The 15,934-nt window shown below is 41.2% G+C and overlaps 1 protein-coding gene across 1 annotated transcript in view; it reads left to right on the top strand.

Moving 5' to 3' along the window:
* The first annotated feature begins 5,876 nt into the window (after window positions 1-5,876).
* Window positions 5,877-15,934, top strand: part of HIBADH (3-hydroxyisobutyrate dehydrogenase) — an 84,743-nt gene continuing 74,685 nt past the window's right edge. Inside the window, exons 1-2 of the mRNA XM_057413262.1 lie at window positions 5,877-6,009; window positions 14,290-14,450. Coding sequence (XP_057269245.1) covers window positions 5,940-6,009; window positions 14,290-14,450 — 231 coding nt within the window. The 5' untranslated portion in view covers window positions 5,877-5,939. The remainder of the gene's footprint in view (window positions 6,010-14,289; window positions 14,451-15,934) is intronic.

Below are 15,934 nucleotides of genomic sequence, written 5' to 3' on the forward strand. Positions count from 1 at the left end.
TTAGACTTCAGGTTACCATAGACTTTAGCTTAGCTTACACATTTGGTTACCTTAGACTTTGGTTATCTTAGACTTTTGATTACCTTGGAGTTATGAGCTTAGTCTTTCGCTAGACTTTTGGTCACCTTAGACTTTTAGGTTAGATTTTATCTTTGGTTAGCACAGGTTAGACTTTAGCTTAGCATAGACTTTTGGATACTTAGACTTTCGATACCTTAGAGTTTGTTTAGCGGTTAGACTTTATCTTAGCTTAAACTTCAGCTTAGTTTAGACTTTACCGTGGATTAGACTTTTGGTCACCTTGGTCTTTTGGTTACCTTGGAGTTTTGGTTTACCTTAGACTTCAGATTACCATAGATTTTTGGATACGTTAGAGTTCTCGTTACCTTAGAATTTGGTTTAGCTTAGACTTTTGCTTAGCTTAGACTTTTGGTTACCTTGTAGCTTTTGGTTAGCTTAGAGTTTATGATTAGCTGAGAGCTTTGGCTTAGCTTGAGACCTTTGGTTACCTTAGGACCTAAAGTAACCAAAAGTCTAAGTGAAACTGAAGTCTAAGCCAAGCTGAAGCCCAAGGTAACCTAAAATACAAGCTAAGCTATAGTTCAAGTTAACCTAAAGACTAAGATAAGCTAAAGTCAAAGCTAAGATGAAGTCTAAGCTAAGCTAAAGACTAAGCTAACATCAAGTCTAAGCTAAAATAAACCCTAAGGTAACCAAAAGTCCAAGGTAAACTTCCAAGGTAACCAGAAGCCTAAGGTAAGCTGCAGTCTAATGTAACCAACAGTCTAAGCTAAGCTAAAGTCTCAGCTAAGCTGAACATGTAAGGTAAAAAGATAAACTGAATTCTAAGCTAAGCTAAAGTCTAAGCTAAGCTAAAGACTAAAGTAAGCTTAACTCTAAGGTAACCTCAATTCTAACTTAATCTCAAGTCTAAGGTAACCTCAAGTCTAAGGTAACAAAAACTCCAAGGTAACCAAAAGTCCAAGGTAATCAAAAGTCCAATGTAACCAAAAGTCCAAGGTAACTAAAAGTCCAAGGTAACCAAAACTCTAAGGTAACCAAAGGTCTACCAAAAGTCCAAGGTAACCAAAAGTCCAAGGTAAACAGAAGTCTAAGGTAACCAAAAGTCTGAGGTAACCAAAAGCCTAAGGTAACCAAAAGTCTAAGCTAAGCTAATCACTAAGGTAACCAAAAGTCTAAGCTAAGCTGAAAGTGTAAGGTAACCAAAACTCTAAGCTAAACTCAAGTCTATGCTACGCTAAAGTCTAAGCTAAGCTAAAGTCTGAGCTAAACTAAAGCCTAAGGTAACCAGAAGTACAAGGTAACCAAAAGTCCAAGGTAACCAAAAGTCTCAGCTAAGCTAAAGTCTCAGCTAACATAAAGTCTAAGCTAAACTAAAGCTTAAGTTAACCAAAAGTCTAAGGTAAACAAAAGTCCAAGGTAACCAAAAGCCTAAGATAACCACAACTACAAGGTAACCAAACGACAAAGGTAACCAAAAGTGCAAGGTAACCAAAGGTCTAATGTAACCAAAAGAACAAGGTAACCAAATGTCCAAGGTAACAAAAAGTCCAAGGCAACCAAAAGTCCAAGTAAACAAATCTCCAAAGCTCCATAGCTAATGTCTAAGCTATGCCAAAGTTTAAGCTAAGCTAAAGTCTAACCTATGCTAAAGACTAAGCAAAGCTTAAATCTAAGCTAAGCTAAACTCTAAGGTTTAGCTAAAGGTAACCTAAAGTCTAAGCTATGCTAAAATCTAAGCTAAGATAAAGTCTAAGGTAACCAAATGTGTAAGCCAAGCTAAAGTCTAAGGTAACCTGAAGCTTAACCAAAGGTAAATCTAAGCTATGCTAAAGTCTAAACTAAGCTAAAGTCTAAGTGAATCTAAAGTCTAAGCCAAGCTTAAGTACAAGGTAATCTAAAATCCAAGCTAAGCTATAGTCTAAGTTAACCGAAAGTCTAAGCTAAGCTAAAGTCTAAGCTAAGCTAAAGACTAAGCTAACATAAAGTCTAAGCTAAAATAAAGCCTAAGGTAACCAAAAGTCCAAGGTAACCAAAATTCTAAGGCAACCTCAACTCTAAGGTAACCAAAACTCCAAGGTAACCAAAAGACCAAGGTTACCAAAGGTGGACTTGCAAGTGTCCCCTGGAAACCTAGTCCACGGTAATCTAAAGTCTAAGCTAAGACAATGTCTAAGGTAACCGAAACTGTAAGGTAACCTAAAGTCTAAGCTAACCTAAACTCTAAGGTAACATAAAGTATAAGCTAAGCTAAAGTCTAATCTAAACTAAAGTCTAAGGTAACCTAAAGTCTAATCTAAGATAAAGATGAAGGTAACCTAAAGTCTAATCTAAGATAAAGATGAAGATAACCTAAAGTCTAAGTTAATGTCTAAGGTAACCTAAAGTCTAAACTAAGCTAAAGTCTAAGGTATTGTAAAGTCCAAGCTAAGCTAAAGTCTAAGGAAACCTAAAGTCTAATATAAGAGAAAATCTAAGGTAAGCTAAAGTCTAAGGTAACCTAAAGTCTAAGCTAAGCTAAAATCTAAACTATGCTAAAGTATATGGTACCCGAAATTCTAAGCTAAGCTAAAGTCTATTGTAACCTAAAGTCCAAGCTAAGATAAAGTCTACGGTACCCTAAAGTCTAAAATAACCTAAAGTCTATGCTAAGCTAACATGTAAGGTAACCAAATGCATAAGGTAACCTAAAGTCTAGCTAAAGACTAAGGTAACCTAAAGTCTAAGGTAACCTAAAGTCTAAGATATGCTAAACTGTAAGCTAAACTCAAGTCTAGGGTAACATAAAGTCCAAGCTAAGCTAAAGTCTGAGGTAACCTAAAATCTAAACTAAGCTAGTCTTAGGTAACCTAAAATCTAAGATAAGCTAAAGCCTAAGGTAACCTAAAGTCTAAGTTAAACTAAAATCTAAGCTATGCTAAAGCCTATGGTACCCGAAATTCTAAGCTAAGCTAAAGTCTAAGGTAACTGAATGCGTAAGGTAACCTAAAGTCTAAGCCAAGCTAAAGTCTAAGGTAACCTAAAGTCTAAGCTAAGCTAAAGTCTAAGGTAACCTAAAGTCTAAGGTAACCTAAAGTCTAAGCTATGCTATAGTCTACATTAACCTAAAGTCTAAGATATGCTAAACTGTAAGCTAAGCTAAAGTCTAAGGTAACCTAAAATCTAAACTAAGCTAGAGTCTAAGGTAACCTAAAATCTAAGATAAGCTAAAGCCTAAGGTAACTTAAAGTCTAAGTTAAGCTAAAATCTAAGCTATGCTAAAGTCTATGGTACCCGAAATTCTAAGCTAAGCTAAAGTCTAAGGTAACCTAAAGTCTAAAGTAACCTAAAGTCTAAGGTAACCAAATGTGTAAGGTAACCTAAGGTCTATGGTAACTTAAGGTAAGGTAAAGTCCAACCCAACTAAACTGGATGAACACAGAAGAGTTTCAAAAAACAGTTCACACATGGTTTTTTGCAAATCTCTTCAGGTGCTTAAATGATCCAGAGACAATCAACATCTCTGACCCCCATCAGAAGGCACTGGCCTCCTTCGCACAAAGTGACAGAGCCAACGCCTATGATGGGATGATACCCTTTCAGTCCCTTACGCTAGTGCAGGTTTGGGATGAAATGTCCTCTGGTATTTCCTAAGCATGTACTGTTAGGGAAAGAAGGAAGTCGGGAGAAAAAAGTTGCAACTTGGAAGAGACCTACAATGATCATCAAGTCCAAGTGCTCAACCACTTCAGGGTTGGCCAAAAGTTAAAGCATGTTATTAAGGGTGTTGTCCAAATGCCTCTGAAACACTAATGGGCACATTGCATTGGTCTCCTCTCTACGAAGCCTGTTCTAGTTTTTGGCCACCCTCTGGGTAAAGAAACGTTTCCTAGTGTCTACTCTAATCCTCCCTTCACCGTAATGTATTCTAACCTAAGTCTAACCTAATCTAACTTAACCACAACTAGCCTAAACTAACCTAAACTAAGATATAAGAATTTTATTTGCAAATAAATAAAACACTTTCTCCACCTGTAACCTGACTTGTGTCTGATTTGTGTCTGAATGGAATGGAGTGGAATGAAATGGAATTGAAGGGATGGGACAGAATGGAATGTGATGGGTGGAATGGAATGTGATGGGATGGAATGGAGTGGAATGGAATGGGATAGAATGGAGTGGGATGGAATGGGATGGGATGGGATGGAAGCCTAAACTAGCCTAACCTAACCTAATCTAACTGAGATAAAATAACTTTATTTATTAATAAATAAAATACTCTTTCCACCTTTAAAATGATTTGTGTGTGATTTGTTCCTTTGATAGTGTCTTTGGTCCTGAAAACCTCTTGGCATTTCAGGTAGATAACGGTCTCATCATGATACTACTCACAACTGTGAGTGTAAGGAATGGAATGGAATAGTCACAGAATCATAGAATAGTCAGGGTTGGAAAGGACCTTAGCATCATTTAGTTCCAACTCCCCTGCCATGGGCAGGGACACCACACACTAAACCATGTCACCCAAGACTGCCCAACCTGGCCTTGAACATTACCAGGGAGAATGGAACAGAACAGAAGAGCTATGACATGTTATGCATATAGTTCTGCATGACAAGCTGTGACCTAGGTGTGAGGGGCTATCTGCAGTGCAGATCCCAAGGGAGGCCAGTCTCCTGAAAGACTGTGCCCCTGCAGCGAATGGAAGTCTATGAGGAGCAGCAGGTATCTACTTGCACCCCCTGTAGGACCCCACAGTGGACCCAAAGCAGGCTGTGATCCCATGGGAAGCATGTGCTGGAGCAGGCTCCTGGGAGGACTTCTTACCTTGTGGAGAGAGGAGCCTGAACTGCAGCAGGTTTGTTGACAGGAGTTGTGACCCTGCAGGGGACCCATGCTGGAACAGTCTGTTCCTGAAGGATTCACCCCATGGAGGGGACCTACTCCGGTGAAGCCTGTGAAGAACTGCAGCCTGTGGGAAGGATTCACATTGGAGAAGTTCATGGAGGGCTGTCTCCTGTGGGTGGGACCCCACACTGGAGCAGGGGAAGAGTGTGAGGAGTCCTCCGCTGAAGACGAAGGAGCAGCAGAGAAAACATATCATGAGTTGACTGAACCCCCATTCCCTGTCCCCCTGTGCTGCTGAAGGAAGGGGAAGTAGAGAAAACTGGGAGTAAAGCTGCGCCCGGGAAGAAGGAAGGGGTCCTACTCTGAGATTTGTATGGCAATAAATTAATCCCCATCCCCCCAAGTCGAGTCTGTTTTGCCCATGCTGGTAACGGCTGGATGATCTCTCCTCTTCCTTGACACAGGAGCCTTTCGCTGTATTTTCTCTCCCCTGTCCTGTGAGAGCGGCTTTGATGCGCATCAGCCGTCCAGCCAGGGTCAACCCGCCACAACGACGAAGCCAGTCACAGCCTATGTGCTGACTCGGCAAAAGCAGTACGAGGTGCCTTTTTCGCTCACCCCGAAGGTGCAGTTTACACCATGCTGCCCAGGCCGTGCGTCCCCGCATCTTCGCACCATGAACCGGACCCTCCCTTCACTTCAGCGGCGACACAGGAAGGGGAGGCCGCAGCGGGCAGGCGCAGCGGAGGAGGGCTCTAAGGAAACACCCCCCGGGGGCGCCGCAAGTCGAGGGACGCAGCTCCCCACCGCCCCCCCCCTCCAATGAGCAGCCCCAGCGCCTGCCCGGCCCCCGACCCGCCCCTCTCCGCGCACCGGGCGCGGGGAGAGAGCCCGCCCCCATCCGTCACTGGCCGGCGGGCGGGGCCGGCCGGCAGCAGGGGCGTGGCTTTGTGCTCCCATTGGCTGGGCTCCGCCGAGGGGAGTCTGTGGTTGGCTGCGGCAGCTGCCGCTCGCAGCGCGCTGGCGGTGGCGGGCTGGGAGGTGTCGGGGCGGGTGGCGCGGGCCGGAGGTCACTCGGCGTGGGGCGCAGCATGGCCGCGGCTGTGGTGCGCGGGCGACCTGCGGGCTGGTGGCGCTGGCACAGGCGGGTCGCGGCGATGGGTAAGGACCCCTCCCCTCGGCTCCAGCGGGTCCGCTCTGACCGCCGGGCGGTCGTTGCCGGGCGGGGAAAAGCCGGGCCTTCCCCCGGGCTCGGCCGGAGAGCGCTGCTGCTGCACTGCCTTAGGTGGCCCACGGGCCCTCCGCACCCCGGGGCCCGATGCAGCAGTCGGCCCCGCGCCTGACGGGCCCCGGAGCCGCCTGGCTGCGCAGGACGCCCGGGAACGGACCCCACAGGGCAGTAGTGGGGGTTGTCAGTGGCCCGGCGCGCTCCCGCGAAGCGGCCCCCGCTGCTGCGTTATGTGGGGCCGTGCTGGAGCTTCGGAGTGGCTCAGCTCAGTAAATGTTTTCATTCACTTGCTTAAAATAGCATGCCTGGAATTATCAGAGCCCACGAGTGGTGCCTGTGGCACCAGTGACGTGTTGGCAGTACCTGTTACCTAGATTTGGGGTGTTTGACCCTCTCGATCATTGTATATGATTATTTTCCTAAAATTGAAGGTAAATCAAGCAGCACTTCCCGCTGTTCCATCTCCACAGGCAGTCACTCGCATATATGTTGGTTCACAGGCAGTGGAAGGAGCAAACACATTTAAATGTCCTGTCAGTGTAAGTGAAGGAAGAATACATTTGCAGAACTGGACCTAGGTGTTTTCCCTTTTCAGAGTCCTGAAAATCATGCTATTGTTTTTTAGCACTGTTTCCACTGCGGAAGCAAATGATTGAAAATATACCTTTAGTAGCCTTTTCAATATAATATTGATAGCAGCCTGTGGTTCATGTGTGCCACTGTATAGTTAGGCTCCACACCAAATAGGTGAAAGTTTTTGAAGTAGCAAAGAGGAGGAAATATGTATTTTTAATGCTATATGGTTCTAAAATATTGACACTTTAAAAAGTGTTTCAAGAATTACTCAATTACTTTTTAGTAACTTTTAAACATTTGTAATTCTCCTTTAAACCTCATTTAAACTGATCAGTGAAAAGTGTTTGACACAATTTTGAAATTAGATTTCAGTGTTATCTTTGCTTGACTCTCTCAGTAATGCATGAACTTTATGGGTTTTTTTTACAGTTGCAGCTCTGGTACTGTGCTAAGTAATAGCTCAGGTGCAGTAGGCATATTGGTCACATGCTAGTAAAGTTAAATACAGGAGACCTGTTTGTGTATTTAGTACCGTCTGTGATAACACAGTTCAAATCAATAGCTTTCAGTATATTTTGAACTTGCAGTGCATGGTAGCTGGTGGAATTTTTGTAAGAGCTTTGAAATACACTGTCTTTGTCAATATCCCAATGGTCATATTTAACATAGAGAAGATAGAAGAGATCTTGTTTTTTAGTGGTAAGAGCAGGTGTGAGAAGCAACCAAAAACATTACACTGGCCCTTAAAGTTGAAAAATACAGTTTGTCCTTGCCTGAAGACCTGAATGAGAAACTGTGACTGAGTCTAAACATAAATTGTGACTCTCCCAAGAAACTTCCATAGAACAGAATTTCACTCACAGCATTTATCTTCTGGCTTAGTAGTGACTGCTGAAAGTCCTGTTGGCTCTGACAAGTGTTTATGAGATGAAGGTCTAAGCATTAAGACTTCTTAACTGCTAAGCTCTACTGCTTAGTTATATGTCGAGATTTCCCCATCTCTAATGCGCTTATTAGGCTTGCCATCCTTTTCTTTAGTTTTGAATAGCCTAGAAGTTGTCTTTAGATCAGTGTTTTCTTCACGTATCATTCTGAGTGAAACGCCATCCTAGCGAGAGAACTCTGCCAGATCCAAGAGCTGTCCAACACCACAGCTTTGTTAGTGAGCAGACTATCTTCATTCACTTACAAATGCTCCTCAATTTCTTGTCAGTTGCTCTTTGCAGCTGGTGCAGACCATGATGGTTTGTTTCTTCTGTATGATTATACTAGAGACTGTTAAATCGTCAAGGAGGAAAGTAACAGAATGCAGATTTTGGAGGAGCATCTAAAGTGTGTATGTTCATGTATTATCAAGTTAGACAGAGACCTTGTATTGTAATTTGCAGTTGGCAGTCACTGGCAAATGTGCTTCATGGAGAGGGTGTATATGACCTTACTTGGAGATACGTTTTTGGTGTATGTGGAAAAATCCTCCCCGGGGATTACTAGAGGGGATAAAGTGGGGGTTAATGAGGTGTCATGGCTGAGAAAGGAAGATTTTTCTGGTGAATGAAGATTCATCAACTCAAGTGTTCATCAGAGGAGACACTACCCTGCTAGAGAAAGAAAATGTCTTTACAAGTAATTTTGAATGAATAGTAATGGCCCATTCAGTTAATAGTTAAATAGTACTTTTGTTGGTGCAGGAGTTGTGTTTGAACTGTCAAATGTTTGCATGCTCTGTTGCACAGAAGCGTTAATTAGAAAGCAAGGATTATGACAGAAAGACATGCCATGACACAAGTCAAGCACATTGCTAAATGGAGGGATCAAGTGTAGCGTACACTTGATACTCTTTTAGATGAAAAGTACTTCCTACATATTTTTGTCCTTAATGTATTAGCAAACACTTAATGAGGTATAGCTACAGATAAGAAAAATGAGGTAAGAAGACTCTGACTGTTGCAGGATTGCATGTCTGGTTTTCATCATCAGACCTTTGCGGAGGCAATGAAAAGTAAATTGGATGTTTTTAGTGTAAAGCTGGCCAAATTTTGAGTTGGATAATCTTCTTAAATTATGATTTTGGCAGAGTGCAGTTCTGAAAATCATTGCATAACCTTTAAAAGCCTGTGACCCTGGGGCAACTTAAATTCCATTGGCAAAGCTGCTAAGAGCAGAAAGACCTAATTCTGCCTGTGTACAGCTGGCCTCTCTTAACTTCTATGTTTCTCCATCTAGTTCCCTCCAGGATCTAGATCAGTAGAGGTTTTGTAAGTTTCTATAGAGAAGTCTGCAAAGAACACAGAATCTCTCTCTTTTCATTTTTTTCAAAACAGGAAGGAGAAAAGGGATCATGTCTTCTCTTGTACCAGACTGAGGATGCTAAATCAGTGGCAAAATCCTTTGTTTAGTGGCTTATATTGAATTGTGTCCCTCTCCTTGTTATGTTACTTCATATGCAGCAGTACTTCCTGAGCAAAACAAGTGACATCAGTAGCTGAGCTTCCTCTGTGAATCTTCCCCTGCTCCTGTTAAATCTCTCCAACTGGGTTGGGAAAGAGCTCGTTTGACTGATGCGAAGAGATCAAGAATATTAATGCAACTTTGATTAGGAAATTTGTATGGGACAGGAATGTGTGTGCTATTCTCTCTTGTTCCAGATTTATTGGTTTCATTTGACTGTGGGGCTACAGATTCTATCCCAAGAGCTAGAAATTTTGGAGAGCATGGTTCAAAATAGATTTTATAAAGCCAAAAAGTAAGTAATATAGTTGAGATTACAATTTGAGAGTTGCTGGTTTCTCAGTCCTGTCCTTGGCCGGTTAGTCTGTGCTTTCCAGCCGAGTACAACCATGTTGGACCTTCTCCAGCTCTACTGTCTGTGGTCCTATCCAGCTGTTAGTTCCATTTTGTTTAAATACGAAGAGATTTCCTCTACACTGCATATTGTAGTGACTGTGCAGTCTGGTATTTGCAGTGAATTCAAGGCACCACTGGAGCTGAAATTTCTTCTCAGAACTGTAGGAGTCATTAGGTTGGGAGACAGTGTAAAATGAAAGGTAAACATCTAAACTTGTAACTGTAATCATTCAGATTAAAAAGATAATTGTTTGAGTATCTTTATGTAGAAGCTTGAAAAGACAAGTTTTAGGTCATCGTATAGGCCAGGTATTCTATGGTCAAGATTGCAGACTGTGCATTCCTGAATTTGCTCTCTTAATGGATGTGTTCTATTCAAGAAAAGACATTCAAAGATTCACAAACACTTAATTATTTTTTAATCAAATTATTTTTAAGGTAAAATTCTTATGAAATTGTAGATTAGGCCAAGTGCTACTATTGTAGGCTGACTTTTCAAAGCAAAACATTTTAATCTGTATTGTCTGTAAACCCCCAATATGGCAAGAGGGTCATAAATTAAGTCTTCTCATCAATGGAGTCTCCATAGTCATGGGGCTCTATGAGCACATGTTCCCTCAAGAGTATAATAAAAAATCTCCTGGGGAAAGCCCGAATTCTTTGGAGTCAGTGTAGCTGTAGTTGGTTTTACTGTCTATTAAGTTGATCTATAGATTAATCTGTGTTACTGGTTCTGTTTCCAGTGAAGGAGAATTAGTTGCACATTGTATCAGTGCTTATTTTAAAAGTACCTTCTGTTGCTTCTCTGTCCTGTTAGAATTTTAATGTGTACTGAGCATTTTTCCAGGCATGTGATTGCAGCAGGTTACCGTAAATTTTATGGTTGAAGTAAAATGGACTCAATGCCACAGGGACAGTTTCTGCGAATGCTTGTACAATTGGTTGGATTAGTTAAGCCTATGTGTATGTGGCTTTGCAGAATACCATTGTTCAAATTATACATTTATTTCAAAACTGATCCTGTACCATTTATCACATGGTGAACAGTGCCTGGATATTCAAGCTGGACATCACTTTCCATGATAGCACCTGTGGAGTTTCATTTAATATGAAGATGTGAAAAATCATGTCTTAAACATCCTCTGTTTGGCAAACCCCCACTGTCTTAAGCAGTCATTAAAAAATATGCCATGATTCTAAATGCAGTTGATTCAAATTTAATTGAAATCGGGTATATCCGTGAGCTAATTTTGTCAGTCCTTGAAAGCAGTTTTTCTCTATTTGAGTACCTGGGGATCCGGAGTTTTTTTTCAAAGCTGTTTATCAAATTATATAATTGTGAAGTGTCTAATTTAACACTGGGCTGTGAAAAGTTAAACTACACTAAGAAGTCAGAAACCGAGTCAGGAATAGAACTATTTCTCTTACAGGGCCCAATTCCTGTGGATTTCAATATGTTCTAGCTAGCACAGACAGAAAATGGTCCCTGATTCATGAACTAACATAAGAGAAAATCAACAGAGACAGACAAAGGGGAAAATAATAGAATACAGTGACTCAAAACTAAAAATACCAACAGCATGTTGCCTTGTATTCCAGCTCAGCTGTTGCTATGCCTTGTGGGGATACTGCAAAATTATGATTTTTAAGGAAGGTCTTACAGTAGAAGAATGAGTTGGTTTCATGGATATTTACATTGTGAACAGCTGCCTGAGAGAAGTAATAGAAATGCTTGTTGGCAACAGGCCTGTCATTGCCGTCCAATTACCAGTTCATGTCTTCATAGTAAGATGTGATGATAGCCATGAAAAGTTGTCAAAGCAAAGCAGTCTTAGGTGACATAATGGAGAAAAGTATGGCAGGATGCAAAGAAGGAACAACAGAAAGTAGCATGGGCAAAATGTCCTTCTGAATTCCCAATATTTCCATGAAGATCAAGGCAAGATTATTTCTATTAAATTAACCCAGATGACCATGTTCTGAAGTAGCTGAGATCTCAGATGTGATGAATGAGGAATTGATAAAATTTAAGCAGATCATGGATGGATCTTCTAAGCTTTAGGTGTGAGTGACAAGCATCACTGCTGGTGTTCTGATACAGAAAAAAAAAAGGTATCAAGAAAGTTTTCTGAAGATGCTGAAGAGATTTCTTGATGTTTAGCTTGAGATGATGGTTAGATGTCCATGAGATAGTATGAGGAAAGCAGCAATCAGGATAAAAGTGAAGTCTACAAGAATGAGCCTAGACATGGCAGCCAGATTTATGCTTCTGATAAGGTTACTTGGAATTCACAAAGAAGACTGAGGTTTCGAAGCAAGGCTATCTTTAAAGGTAGACCAGGTTGCTCTGGGTGCTCCAAGGTTGCTCCAAGGATGTAGGTTCCACCACTTCTCTGTGCAGCTGTTGTAGTGCAGAACCTTTCTCATCATCAGGGATGCTTTTCTTATTTCCAACTGGAATTTCCCTTCCTGCAGCTTCTGGCTGTTGTCCCATGTCCTATTGTTGTGCACCTCTATGAAGAATCTGGCTTCATTTGCCCTGTAACTCTTCTTTCCTCTCACTCTGTATGTAATAGAAGACTGCAGTTAGCCTTTGCTTAAACAAGATAAGCAAAGACAGTTCCCTTAACCTCTGGTCATACACCATATCATCCAGCTCCTTGGTCATAATACTTGATATCTGCTGGGCTGTCTGCAGTTTGACCACATCTCTTGTGTATTGTGCTGTGGGGGGTGGAATCAGCAATTTCTTTGACTTGTTCGGTATGTCCTTGCTAATGTTGCATGTTATGTCATTTATCTTTTGCTGCATGGATGCACTACTTACTCAACTTGCTCTCTGTGGGAATCCACAGGTTCTGCAGAGCTGCAGCCTGTGTAGCCAGTCCTCAGCTTGCCATGACATCTGCTGCCCAAAGCACAGGACATTGTATTTGTCTTTGTTGAACTTCTTAAGGCCCGTGTCCTCAACCTTTCTGACTGGTAGTCCTACCCTGCAGTTTTTCAGCTATTCCCCCCATTTGGGTGTCACATGTGGTCTTGCTGAGGGTGCTTATGTCCCATCACCAGAGTCACTCATGAAATTTTTAAATAGCAGCAGCCCCAGTATTGACCTATGAGGAACATCACACATAACTGACTGTAGCTAGTCTTCGAACCACTAATTACTGTTGTTTAAGCCTAACATTCCAGACGGTATTTCATCCATCAGTCCAGTCCAGTGCATACTTTCCACATTTGGCTAGTGGAATATTAGAGGAGACTGTTTTGAAAGCTTTGCTGAAGTCAAGGTAAGTAAGATCCCCTGGTACTAAGTGGTGGAGAAAGAAAGATGCTGAAAACCAGGACTTGAACTTCTTCAGGAAGCTGGAATCTTTGGGCCAACAAGAGGAGCAATCTTAGAGTAGTGTAAGTGATGTACTGGGTACATGATGATTGCTATGGCTCATGATGGTGGTTTAGGCTCTTAGTTCATTTGTTTCCTAGATCTGACATCTAGAGCTTCTAAAAAAAGCAACGTGCTCTTTTCGTGACTTATCTCAGTTCGTACTCAGCATTTTCCCAGTGCAGTTTTCTTTTAAATTGTGCTACTTCTCTAGCTATGTAATTGCTGCAGGCATCCGTGGAAACTGTCTCAGACCAAAGTTCTCTCAACAAACCTGATTTATTAAATGTGACACTTCCAGAATAGTGCTGCAGATCAAAGAGCATGGCCATTGCTGGCTAAGAAGGAGCTTGAAGTCAGAAAGACTTTAAAATGATTAATCAAGTGTTATTGGCCTAGAGAGGATTCTTTGCTAAGCATTAGGACCTCTTAGAGTCTCGATCCAGCTTAGACATGCTCTCTGTATGTGTGCTTCAGTTACAGTAGTTCTGTAGTTAGTTAGCCTCTTTCTGGCTGCTTAGATGCCACATTCCTTAGTGTTTATTCTGCATAACCTTTTCCTTTGTTGTAAAGGAGAAATTATTTTATGAATTGGCAAAGAAATCTCAGCACTGGCAAATTGTGCTAATTTGGAGTGATGAGATGGTAATTGCGGTAGATGAATACCTGCAGTGCTATTTATTGTCCAGCAGTTGATACTTGCTACTACTTGTAAAAACTGACTGAAACTGTAGCATTTTCCACAGATTGTAGGTTATGCTTTATAGTTCTGTATTGTTAGTACAGCAGATAGAATGCAGGAGTTATTCCTGTAAAGACTTCATAATACTGTGTTTATGCTATAGTTTGTTTCAGTTTTCAGTATTTACATGGCTTAAAGTATTTGCAATGATTTATTATGAAAACTGTCACCTTGTATGTGGGTGCAGGATCAGAAGAGTCTAGTTACTGTCTGTGAGGGGCAGCATGAAATAAAGTGACAGCCTTAGTCTATTTCTAGAGAGGAGGTGCTATATCCCAAGGCTGCAACCAAAGTTGCAAAGGAGTCTGTAAATTATATATAAAATTTTATTTTGCCTATCCAGTTTAGGATTTAGACACATAAAAAAATACAGCCAAGCCTGCATGTTTTAAGTCTGTGTTTGAGCCTTCTCAGACCTTAGCTTTCAGGGATGTTGCTGAAGTTTGATTATTACTATACTTTGTGAAACACCCACATAAACCTTTGATATTAGAAAAACCATTCTGGGATGGTTTAAATTATGTAGAATAGGATTCACATTTCCATTGTTTTAAGCATGAAGTTGATTAAATCAGTGAAAACAGATAACATGCTAGCTTTTGTTTCAGCATTGTTACACATTACTCTAAAATACAAATATATTGATATATATTGTTTTGAAATCAGTGTGTTCTAGGGCAATGGCTTCCAAAACCCCAGTTGGATTCATTGGGCTGGGTAACATGGGAAATCCAATGGCAAAAAACCTGTTAAAACATGGATATCCAGTTATTGCATATGATGTGTTCCCAGAAGCTTGCAAAGAATTTCAAGACTTGGGTGCTCAGGTATAGTAATAAACTTTCTTTATTTCAACAATGACTGTATGTGTTGAATGGTTCCTGCATGCAACTCAACTAAATAATCTGGGGTTTTTTCTTGGTTAAGATCACAATTGGAATTAAAACAGCATAGTGAATGCAATCAGAACCTAGGAGGTTTCACTTGTGGGCAAAGACATGATTCTAACCTAAGTAATTTTCATGCTGTTAGCCAGAATTGCTACCTTGCTGGACTTCTCTAGCTGGTTTTTTCTTCCCCCTCCTTTTTATGAGAGTAGGTTGATGGCCTGTTCTTTCACCTCCTTCTTTCTCATGCTTCCTCTTCCCCCAGGTCTAGATGTCCAGTGGGCTGCTTTTCATCTGGTTCCTACTTTGACCTTTTCAGGTTAAATGACCCTAGTTAAAAATTCCTGCTGGCATAGCTGTAAGGGTTATAGGGACATATGAGCTTTCCTGCTGCTTCAAGGTGCAGTCCTCAGGGGTAGGGGAAAATTCTAATTATTTAAGGAAGGTTATGGTGAGAGAAGAGGAAAGAACAAAAAAGAAAAAGGAGGGAAGGAAATCGATCACATTAAGGAGCTTTACCTTCCTGCCACATACCCTGCAAAATCTTGGCCCTGTTCAGTCAGTGCTATTGCTTTTGTTGATCTGTTAATACACCCAGAAACCCTTTCAGTCTCTCAGATGGTGGGTTATTTCTAGGTGTCTGAAATGCATTTGAATGTTTTTAACGTGCTTCAGAGCAATAGCAGTTTAGACGGTTGTGAGTGGGTGGATAGGTGCATAAAACACTGAAACAAAAGAATGTACTCGCATGAGGAGAAACCAATGGAAAAATAGTACTCTGATTTGACAGTGTAGAGGATGGGAAGGAATTCTCTAGCAGTGGCAGGGAAATTGTAGGTAGATCTAGATAGAGGAACTGCATGCATTGAAAGTCTAAACTGTTGAAACTTATTGCAGCTGTTTTATAATAATGAGGTAATATCAAGGTTCCCAAAAGATGAAATGATAAAGTGTACCTATTGGTAATTAACTGCAGCTCCCCTTGAACAATTACAGAATCATGGCCTCAAGTGGGAAACTAAGCTTTGCAGCTTCTTTTCCTAATTACCCTTTTTATTTTGTTAAAGCAGCTGAGATCCTCAGGAATGAACCAGACCCTTCTTGGGTCAGAGACTGGGCAAATGGAACAATTGGTTGTATTTTTAATCTGTATTCTGCAGTGGGATCTCTTTGCTGTGGCTGCCCGTTTAGATAGCTTATTGCCATAGTAATAGAATCCTTGGCATCCTCTGCAGGACTTAACATGTGATATTAAAGCTGAACTGTAGTCCTTTTAAAAATAAATCCCAAAGTATGTTTTAAGATCGTAAATCACTAAGAGAATACATGGGTAGGCTTAAATACAAATAAAACACACTTAAAGAAAATATGCAAACATAACTTCTTCTTCTTGATCTATAGGTGTAAATCCTACCCTGACGTTT

The sequence above is a fragment of the Pezoporus wallicus genome, unplaced genomic scaffold (genome assembly GCF_028554395.1).
Source record: "Pezoporus wallicus isolate ANWC-B61680 ecotype Strahan unplaced genomic scaffold, APGP_CSIRO_Pwel_v1 contig_13539, whole genome shotgun sequence".
NCBI lineage: Eukaryota > Metazoa > Chordata > Aves > Psittaciformes > Psittacidae > Pezoporus > Pezoporus wallicus.